The sequence below is a fragment of the Nicotiana tabacum genome, chromosome 24 (genome assembly GCF_000715075.1).
Source record: "Nicotiana tabacum cultivar K326 chromosome 24, ASM71507v2, whole genome shotgun sequence".
NCBI classification, from domain to species: domain Eukaryota; kingdom Viridiplantae; phylum Streptophyta; class Magnoliopsida; order Solanales; family Solanaceae; genus Nicotiana; species Nicotiana tabacum.
This window is the reverse complement of record NC_134103.1, coordinates 12,823,613-12,835,288: the sequence shown is the minus strand read 5'-3', so window position 1 is coordinate 12,835,288 and position 11,676 is coordinate 12,823,613. Positions and strand designations below refer to the sequence as shown.

Below are 11,676 nucleotides of genomic sequence, written 5' to 3'. Positions count from 1 at the left end.
CCGAGTTGCACTCGTCGTCCTCGACCGATGAGCCTAAATTAGTGAGGGTATTGGCCTCACTGTTTTGATCCCGAGGTACATGTTGCAAAGTCCATTATTTGAACCGATTTAATGTTACCTTCAACTTATCCAGGTACCTTTGCATTTGTTCTTCTTTGACTTTGAACGTCCCATTAACTTAGTTCACCACAAGGAGGGAGTCGCACTTGGCTTCGATCACCTCTGCCCCCAAGCTTTTAGATAGTCCGAGACCTGCAATCAAGGCCTCATATTCAGCCTCGTTGCTAGTTAATTTTATAGTCTTAATAGATTGTATAACTACATTGCCTGTTGGTGGCTTCAATATGATTCCAAGTCCCTTTTGCGTTCGAAACGCCGTCCGTAAAGAGGGTTCAGATCCCCAAGGAGGTTCTTGAGTAGATTATTAACTCTCTTTCCACCTCGGGTATTAGGGTCAGCGTAAAGTTGGCCACAAAGTCTGCCAAAATTTGAGATTTAATGGCGGTCCGGGGTCGATATTCAATATCGTACCCACTGATTTCCACGACCCATTTGGCCAACCGATCCGAGAGCTCGGGCTTATTCATGACATTCCTCAACGGGTAAGTAGTCACGGCACATATGAGGTGACACTGGAAGTATAGTTTTAGTTTTCTAGAGGCACTTAGCAAAGCGAGCGCCAGCTTTTCTAGGTAAGGGTACCTAGTTTCAGCCTCACCTAGGGTCCTGCTAACATAGTAAATTGGAAATTGCGTACCTTGCTCTTCCCAAACCAGGACTCCCCTTACCGCTATCTCCGATACTGCCAAGTACAAGCATAGTTACTCGTCTGTCCTCGGCATGTGAAGTAACGATAAATACCGCTTGAGTTCCTCCAAATCATGTTAGCACTCCGAGGTCCATGAGAAATTATTCTTATTCTTCAATAGTGTAAAGAACCGGTGGCTCTTGTCGGAGGACCTCGAGATGAATCGTCTCAGGACGGTTATGCGCCCAGTTAATCTTTGCACGACCTTCACGTTATACACAACCGTGATATCTTCGATGGCTTTGATCTTGTCGGGGTTGATCTCGATTCCCCAGTTGGATACCATGAATCCGATATTGTCGGGTTGATCTCAATTCCCTATTTGGATACCATGAATTCGAGGAATTTACCTGACCCAACTCCAAACACACATTTCTCCGGGTTCAGCTTTATATTGTATTTCTTCAATATGCTGAAGGTTTCATGCAAATGTTTTAAATAGTCCTCTGCTCGTAGGGACTTAACCAATATATCGTCAATGTAAACCTCCATTGATTTTCCTATTTGTTTCTCGAACATCCGGTTTACTAGGCGTTGGTAAGTGGAACCGACATTGTTTTAACCCAAATGGCATCACGTTATTGCAATATGTGCTGTATTTAGTGATGACATAGGTTTTTTCCTGATCACCCAAGTTTATCCGTATTTGGTTATACCCGGAGTAGGCATCGATAAAACTGAGGATCTCGTGGTCGGCCGTGGCATCGATCATGCGATCGATGTTGGGCAAAAGGAAAGAGTCCTTCCGATATGCCTTATTCAAATCCTTATAGTCTACACATATTCTTAATTTATTCCTTTTTTTAGGAACTACCACTACGTTCGCTAACCAATCCGGGTATTTAACCTCCCGAATGGACCCCTATTTTAAGGAGTTTAGATACCTCGTCCTTGATGAAAATATGTTTGACCTCGGACTCGGGTCTCCTCTTTTGCTTGACCGGATAGAACTTCGGGTCCAGGCTCAGCTTGTGAGTGGTTATCTCCGGTGGGATCCCTGTCATATCAAGGTGGGACCAAGCGAAACAATCTATGTTAGCCATAAGAAGATGAATGAGTTTTTTCCTGAGCTCGGGGCTTAACCCCGTGCCCAAGTGTACCTTTCGATCGGGTAAGTGTTCACTCAACACGACTTGTTCTAGTTCTTCGACCATTGATTTTGTAGCATCAGAATCATTGGGGGATATGAAATATCCGGGGACCCCGTAATCATCGTCCTCATCTACCCCTCGTTCCTCTGATTATGTCGAGGCCGGTATCAGCGATTGCTATTTTGGCCCCGTATTTGATCATTTGGTTCGGATCATCCGATGGTGAGATTGTGGGTGCTAGGATCACTTCATCGACCGCGAACATTTCCTTGGAGTCCTATTATTCCCCATAAACTGTTTTGATTCCGCTGGGTGTTGGGAATTTCAGCACCTGGTACAGCGTCGATGGTACTGCTATAATGTTGTGGATCCATGGCCTCCCGAACAAAGCGTTGTACCTCATGCCTCCTTCGATCACATAAAACTTAGATTCCTGGATGGTCCCGGAGGTGTTCACCGGTAATGTTATCTCACCCTTAGTGATTTCACATGCCATGTTGAATCTATTTCGAACTCGGTCTGCATGCATGATTTGATGTTGTAGACCACATCTCCACGACCCTCGGTCGGATGATATTGGCCGAGCTACCTGGATCGATTAACACACACTTAACTTGAATTTTATTTATGAGTATAGATATTACCAGTGCATCGTTGTAGGGTTGCACGATCCATTCCGCGTCCTCATCGTTGAAAGATAAGGTTCCTTCCCGTACGTAGTCTCGAGTTCGTTTCTCCCTCGTGATGGACACTTTGGTGCGCTTCAACATCATCCCCTGAGGGACATCGACCCCACCAATGATCATGTTAATGAAGTGTTGAGGTTCTTCTTGTTCGGTCTATTTGTTAGAATCCCTATTCCTGAAATGATTCTTGGCTCGATCTCTCAGGAATTCTCGAAGATGCCCGTTGTTGAATAGTCGCGCTACTTCATCTCTCAACTGTCGGCAATCCTCCATTCTGTGGCCGTGAGTGTGGTGATATTTAAATATTCTGGTTAGGATCCCTTTGGGTTGGATCAGATTGTAGAGGTCGAGGCCATTTGGTATCTTTGATGCATCCGATAACCGATATAATGGCGACAACATCGACGTTAAAGTTGTATTCTAATAAACTCGATGCTTCTTTAGGCTCGATGGGCCTGTCGAAACTATTTTTTCTCATGAGTCCCTGGTTGATCTGACCTCGGTTACTTCTCCTTTCATTTCTTATAGAGTTCCGCCCGGACCCGCTGTTTCTTTGGTCTCCATTATACTGCTGATAACGATCCCTGTTCGATCTCGGTTCACGATCGATGTCTCTCTTGACTCTGCCGATGGTTCTGACGGGATATACGGACCCGGAAGGGGCCCCATGTCACTACCCAGACAGATGGGCGGCGACGGATACCTGGTGCCTTACTCAACCGAGTACCAACGTTACATATCATTCTTATCATACTGTCATTGGCAAATGGGACAAACGGGCCGTCATTGGCTAACCAGAATAACATAAGGGAATACTCAATATAAGACGACCCAATCTGACATAAAAACTTATGCATGTGACATAGGGTCTATAAGACCAAAACTACACTGAACATAGTCGATAAGGCCGTACAATCTTTCACGTACGCGACATATGTCTACAAGCCTCTAAGGATACATAAATGTCATAAAGTTTGGGATAGAGCCCCGCCATATCAATCAACACAAGTCCTAATCATACTTACCAATAGCAACTCCGAAGCAAATGGAGCATACTAACATCTTCCGCTGAGCTGATAACTTACTTGGAGGACTCTCGACCTGTCTATCGGGACTTGCAAGCATGAAATACAGCATCCCCAGGCAAAAGGGTCAGTACAAATAATGTACCGAGTATGTAAGGAATGAAAATCAGTAAACAATAGACATGAGAAAAACATGGAGTAAAAGACTCGACATGTATGTCTGAATAACTCTGTGAATCATTAATATTTACAATGTCATGCATATGCGTATAAATATCATACCATTCTTAGGTATATGCGTTCATAACAATATCAAGCCTCTGAGGGCATCCCATCATATTATCTCGACCACTGTGGGCAAATCATCAACGTATACCAGCTGATCAGGTGGTGGTGTATATATAATGACGTAACATTTTTCCATATCCCATATACATATACACGTATATAACCATCTGGTCAGGGGTCAATGTATATATATAAATGCATGAAATGCATAAGAAATACGTTACTAAGATTTCTCAAAATATCATAAAATCAATATGCCTTTCGGATAAACTTTATCAAATATGTATTTTTCTGAGACCCATGAACAAAAAATATAATAATAATTCATATGGGGAATCAAGAATATAGACACCCCTAGTACTTCTATGAATAGAGTCATTTATGAAAATTGTGCGTTTACTCATTTCGTTTGTATCGTATGGATTATGCCAAAAAGAAAGAAAGGATAGCCTTAACATACCTGAGTCGATTCTCTTGACAATCGCTCTAACACACGTCTTTTGTGATAAAACACGTGACGATGGATCGAAGTAGGAAACAATTCGTATGATATTCTTGAGAAAGATTGTACCGTACTCCTTTAGAACCGCAAAATCCCGTTGCTATTTTCTAAGAAGCCTCGTACATCAACATTCAATCTTGGATCATATTCAAAAGAATTATCCTCAAGGTGTTGGAATGAATTCCCAAAATGAATTCTTAACTAAGAGATGTTGAACATTGATAATTCATTCTTCACACAAAACGAAGTGTGAATGTTATAAGTAGCCTTTCCAAACTGAAAGCAAAATCATATTGTCATCACTTATATAGTTTGCTGAAGCACTTTGCTTTGCTATGAAGATTGAATATGTCTTTATTTGAATTTTTGAGATATCTTACACATGCATATTCATACTTAGAATGGCTAGCGTTACTTATGTTGGGTTATCTATGAATTTGAGATATCTTACATGTGCATGTGGGCCCTACTTTTGTGGATGACTTGGCCAACTATTATTCTAATTATGCCACCTATATGTGAGCTTTAAGAGTCACATTTTGTTGGCTGCCACGTTTAAGAATTAAATCCTTATCTAATAATTATGCTTAATTAATTAGGTAATATCCCATTATCCAATAATTAACCAATTACCCACATAATAAGAATTATCCCAAATTACTTAAAATGCTACTCAGTTTTAATACACTTTATACACCTTACTATCATGGTCATGCGGTACCTTGTATGATACTAGTCCATAAATACCAGGTATTTTAGCTCGGATTGTATCTTTTCCAAAATGTCAAACTTCGACGAAATTCATTTTCTTCGATTTGCTTACCCTTTCACCTTCACGAATTTACTCGTCACTTGTTTGAAATAGAATAATGCTTATAATCTTAAAATAATCCCATTCCCGAATTTACGTCGATTAACTTACGACGAAACTTTAACGTACGAAAATGCGGGATGTAATTTCTCATTTCCGAGCTTTTATCAATTTACTTATGGCGTACTTTTACATACAAAAATATGGGGTCTAACCCCCCAAGTTGATCATCTTCGACCGTGATTTTAGATTGATATCGGTTATGTACATCAGCCCAAGTGACGGCCGAATATTCCACCATGTTCTGTTTCAACTGATGTGAAGCCAATGGGATCCGAATATTAAGTCCTTGGGTGAAAGCCTGAACGACCCAATCATCAACGACCGGTGGCAGGTCCATTCATTCCATTTGAAACCGAGACACGAACTCTCTAAGCATCTCGTTATCATTCTGTTTTACTTTAAAAAGGTCCGACTTCCTGGTCTCGACCTTGGTGGACCCTGCGTGTGCTTTCACGAAAGAATCTGCAAGCATAGCAAATGAGTCAATAGAATTAGGAGGTAAGTTGTGATACCATATCATAGCTCCCTTTGACAGGGTTTCACTGAACTTTTTCAGTAAGACAGACTCGATCTCATCATCCTTCAAGTCGTTCCCCTTGATGGCACATGTGTAGGAGGTTACATGCTCATTTGGGTCGGTCATTCCGTTGTACTTAGGAATTTCGGGCATGCGAAATTTCTTAGGGATAGGCTTTGGATCCACGCTCGGAGGAAAAGGTTTTTTCACGAACTTCTTGGAATCCAAGCCTTTCAATATAGGTGGTGCTCCTGGAATTATAGGTTTCCACCTTTTTGTCGATTTGTTTCTCCCCTGATTCTACTCGTTTTGTCAGTTCCTTGAGCATCTTTATGATCTCGGGGATAGTCTCCAATTCGTTTTCATTCGACCTCTCTACGATCAGTTCATCCTTGCGGATGACTTCCCGGGGTGGATCGAGTTCAACTCTACTCGTTGCACGACTTTGGTTCTGTAACTGAGCTATCGCTGCCTGTTGAGGTTGCAATATTTCGAAGATCACCCTTAAACTGATCCCATCTCCACCAACATTTTGTGTGTTTTGAGCCGCTGATCGGGCTCCACCACGGACGCTATTCTCGAGTTCGGTAGGCAGGTTTGTGTCGATAGCCACATGTGAATTAACGTCAATTGGGTCTGCGACCATAATTCCGATGGGATCAACGAGCGGTACTTCATTACCGGGTGCTATGTTGTTATTTTTACCGTGATGACCGGGCTCATTGTCAACATGTAGGGGTGCTGATTGAGAGTTTGACATTTTGAGTTTTAACATGAAATTAGAGACACTTCAAAGAACAAGTGTAAAGTAGTGTGTGTTATGGAGATTTGTATCAAATAACCATTATTATCCTTAGCCCAACGGTGGGCGCCAAATTGTCTACCCTCAAAATTGGATAGCAATTGAATTTGGAAGTAGTTTTAAGGATCCATGGACTAACTTGATACAAAATGATAAATTAGATCGCAATTGAAATAAATAATGACAAAATAAATACAAACCACACGAATTGAATAGTATCAACCTTGGAAGGTTAGCCACCCTCGAGCCAGGTATGCTTCGATCGATGTCAGAATATTGAAGAACAAGAGCTTAAAGAGAAATAATAAAAACGTATTGCTTTGGAATGCGTGTTACAATGTGTTAAATGAATTATTAGACCTCCATCCCCCTTATATAGTAGAGGAGCCCTACTTTAGGTACATTTCTATAAAAGGTAAAAAAAATCCCATGTTAGGCGCCATCATGGTCCGAAGGTGAGAATTTCAGGTCGTGACAGTAATACCCGACCGGTGACGGATATTTCGGTCTTCTGTTGGTTATGCTAACAATATTTTTTCGAGCTCGATCGGGGCTAAGGTCGACTCCCGGATTACAGACTCAATTTTCTCGAAGACATGTGTTCTAACCCTGGGTTCTAGCTCGGTGAGACTCGGGGTCGATCTTCAATCTTTGGTTGTCATGTTTTGAGCCTAACTTGCCATGTCGTAGGCGAGCTCGATTCCGACCGTATACAGATAGTCCCCTCATTTTTTGAAGAGTAGACGACGTATGGTAACTAATTATGCGGAGAATGATTTACATTGGAATACTATTTCTCAAATTATTTTCCGATGTTAGATAAGAATATTAGGTCACTCGTAAGAATGCTCGACATGGTGATGGCGTGTCAATTAATTAGTGATAATGTTAAAAATTAAATATTTATATCCTGGCTGAAGCAAGTGACAGACAGCAATAGTCAAATTGTTGTAGAGATGCCCATAAATAATCAAGTAATTTTATATAACTTGGCTAAAATATTTTCATTGTACAAACATTTATTTTTTATCATTCGAGATATCATGTGAGTAAATAAATGTTAAAGTAAAAAAGAAAAGCTATCAAATTAAACTAACCAAACAGTAGTGAAAAACAATACTATTCATCAATGAAAATCAAACATTTTAGGCCGTACTTACAAAAATGATAAAATTTCGGAGAAAATAAACAAAGAATGAGATAATTAAGAAAGTGATACTAGGATTGGTTTCTTTAATCTAATCATGCAGCCCAATTAAAAAATGAGATAATTTCAACAACATATCTATTACTGTTCGACCTTTTTCGGTAAAAAACATACACAATTTGTTTCCATATGACAACAATTTATATAACATAGACTAAGATATATATTAGATGGAAATAAAAGTAGTCAAGCATCTTTAGTTATAACATTTTAATTTTAGTTATTTTTAGGAGGGTGATGCCTTGGTAATTTGTAATCTGCAGTAAATACTACATATTTTTTCTGATCTCCAGCCAGTGAGAGAAGACGTCTTCTTGTAATTTCTTGGCCTTCTACATTTGCAATAATATTTTCTTGCTTGCTTTCTTCAATAATATTTTCTTTCACTTTCTCGGAAAATTCCAAATTTCGTCCACTCAACTTGTTTTCTCTTATTATAGCTGCTGCATGCATCCCATCAATGTTTGACTATCGATCAAAAAAACCGAAATAGGGTAATTAGAAAATGAGTTTAACTTATGTACATTGAGTCTGACAACGTAAAATCATATTTTTATAACAAAATCAGGTCATTTAAAAACTTTTACACTATTAGTTAATCTAAATATTAACTACAGGTAACCATCCATAAAAAGCAACATTAGTAACCTATAAATAAGTCATACCTTTAGAAAAAAAATTTACATAACCTAAAAATATGCAGATACTTGAAACATTCTGGTTGAAACGAAGAGCTAGTACTTAAAAGTAATTTCATTATGATATACAAAATGGAAAATGATTGAAACCGAATGAGAGTTACGTATACAAACCTCACTATTTGGGATGAAGTTGCATCTTTTGGTTGCAATATTGCTACCTACACAGAAAAATCAATAAAAAATATTTTCTTCTTAGTTTTTAAGTAATGACAAGGAATAAAAACTTATTTTTTCCGCAAAAACTAGCTAGGATATAGAAAAATAGTGAAAGAAATTACCTTGGTAGGAAGTTGTGTAAGAGAGACTTTGAGCAATGAAGATTAGGAGCAACAATAAAGTTGTAATTCGAATAGGTACTGACATTGTAACTACTTTCTGTGTTTTGGGGTATGTCTGTTTTTCTTTTCCAAATATCCAAAGAAAACAGAAAGTCGACTATATAGGGAAAGCACATGTACACAAGTCAAAGATTTGGTACAAAGTACACTAACATTAAAAACTTCTACATTCCCAAGTCAAAGTAATAAGACTAGCTAGGGTTCCCAAGAATAATTTTAACCTTCAAATCCAAGTTTAAGAAATAAATAAGTTTACACAAGGGGACCAAGTTTACTGGCATGCATTCCCATGGCAAATTTTTGTTTAAAAATTGGTGTTGATCTATGTGGCAGTCATTTTTGTAGTACTAGGATCTCGAGACTCTTGAAATTACCATAAAATATTGAAGAAGAAAAAAAACTCCCATAATATTCATTTGGAAAAAAGTTCCACTACTTTCGAATATTGTATGCATTTAACTTTCGTTATACTATCGGATCAAATTTATCCTACCGTTATACTATCTGGCCAAATTTACCCCTATCATCAGCAAATATTTAAAAATTACCCCTTAATCTGTTAAGTATTCCAAAATCTCTCAAATTCATTTTATGTAAATCACTTATTGTTCTTCTTGTTCCATTATTTTCAGAAATTACTATTGATATGAATGCTAAAGTTACTAGACTAAATAAATTATCCATATTTGTTTTTAAATTACCAATGCACCCATCTCTCTTCTTGTAATAATGAGTTTGGAATTGGTTTAAAATTTTATTTTAATCATATACACACCGTAGAATTTATTGGGTCTATTTATCGTGTATTATATGCAGCTGATCATCATGTATGTACATGCATATTCAAATATATTTTTGTCATTAACTAGTTAGTATAGTGCACAATATGTAGGCATAAAACAAAGTTGAATTCAACAATGTAAAGTTTATGTGGAACTTCAACTTCAGTCACTAGCAAAGTCTCCATACATTTGGTGCAACGAATTCATTAAAATTGGGATATTATAAATACTTTTAGAATTTAGAAAAGCTACCTAATTTAGATTTTTCAATTTACTATACTTTGTTTATTAACAACTGTATTATTTAATATTTCTATTTTTTTTCTCCAATTCAGAAAGTAGGTAAATGCTAATTATTTTGAAAGTAGTGGGACTAAGAAGAAGAAAAAATGATTTGAGAGATTCCGGGTCACCTGACGGACCGAGGAGTAATCTTTTAAAAGTTTGCTGATTGTAGGGGTAAATTTGGCCCGATAGTATAACAGTATGGTTAAATTTAACCCGATAGTATGATGAAGATTAAATGTAGACAATATCTCAAAGTAGAAAGGTATATTTGGCCATATTCCCTATTCATTAGATATTTTAGTGACACCGAACAATAGTCATTTTTTGACGACCTAAATTCTCGACAACTAAACATTGACAAAAAGTGTGAAATAACTTGTAAGAGTTAACTGAGTTTGTTGGGTGAGTGGGTTTTCACATGGAAAATCTCCGATCGATTTTCCTCACCAGCAGTCTCCTCAGTCAGAGTTCGTTGTACTGAGTTTGCCTAGTACGACTTACATCTCTTGTGTAATTTGCGAGGTATTATACAGTAAATATATTACTCAGTGCACACCAAAAAAATAACGGTTGCGGATTTCCATGAATTTTTTAAAAAAGTGTGAAATCATATGATCAATTTGATTTTGTGGATAAGAGCTATTTTTTAAATATTTTTTCGTGATTCAAATATTAATCGTTTTGTTAATTGAATTTATTTTAAAATATTTGACGCTTTCATTATTTTTTTGTCCAAAATATGTTATTACTGATCAAATGAATGAAAAGTTAATTTAGTGACATATATATCTAATTAAGGAGATATATAAAGAGTAATATAGACAATTTTCTTATTTATAATTAAAGCTATTAAATGTCGTTCTTAGGAACGTGAAAAAAATAATTATTATATGGACAGGATGAAGTAGTTTTTAATTGAAAAAACGTCCAAGTTTATTGTACTCTGGGATCATCTTATTCTTGTTGTCAGCCAATCGTCTCATATTTGCTCTTAATTTAAGGGAGGTTCAACGTTGTCTAGTTGAACTATACTGTCAAAATAGTTTTTCGAAAAGAATGATTCAAATTTACCATTTTACGATTAAAATTTTCTTCCGTCATACTTTAAGTTGGAATATCGTTAGGGCTAGGAACAATATTTGATATAATATATTTGCTAACAGTAAGGGTGTATAACGCGGATCTACATGGTCACTTGTGGGTCCTTAAACCCCCATTACTTTTGACCAAATTTTGTAAATTTGCATACGCAATTTTAAAAATATTTAGATAAATATTGAGTGAGCATTCACAGCTAAACTTATTTTTCCTCTTCTTTTAAAACTTTTATCGACGAGTATTTATGATTTTAAAATCTTGGATCCGTCACTGCGTAACAGTACATTACATTTCGTACAACAAAGAGGTAGTTTAGCCATTTTCAATGGAGGTGGAAAGAGAATGAATGGTTTGGAAGTGGAGGTTTGAAATGAAATGTACTTGGGGTTATGGGAAATGTGTACTATAACGTGGAGAGTAAGATATGAGTGTTTCGAGCTTGTCTGCAATTCCATGCATTTTCAACAAGAATTTAAGAACTTTTCTCATATTGCCGAGGCGAGGCCGCCTAATGGTCCAATTTACCATTTTCCAATGTTAGGTGCCACATTAAATTAAGTGTATACATGCCAAATATTCAGTCATTGACGTGTTTGGGGTGCAAATAAAGTACGCCAAATTATTTGATGGAATAATTTGTATTCCCTTCGATAATTTTCACTTCACTTG

At 37.4% G+C, this 11,676-nt stretch overlaps 1 protein-coding gene across 1 annotated transcript; it reads right to left on the bottom strand.

Moving 5' to 3' along the window:
• Positions 1-7,797: 7,797 nt before the first annotated feature.
• Positions 7,798-8,922, bottom strand: LOC107797979 (uncharacterized). Its single transcript, XM_016620903.2, has 3 exons — positions 8,780-8,922; positions 8,613-8,659; positions 7,798-8,268 (listed from the first exon to the last, which is right to left on the bottom strand). The coding sequence occupies exons 1-3, from the start codon at positions 8,862-8,864 to the stop codon at positions 8,017-8,019; spliced, it is 384 nt and encodes a 127-aa protein (XP_016476389.1). The 5' UTR covers positions 8,865-8,922; the 3' UTR covers positions 7,798-8,016.
• Between the last annotated feature and the right edge of the window lie 2,754 nt (positions 8,923-11,676).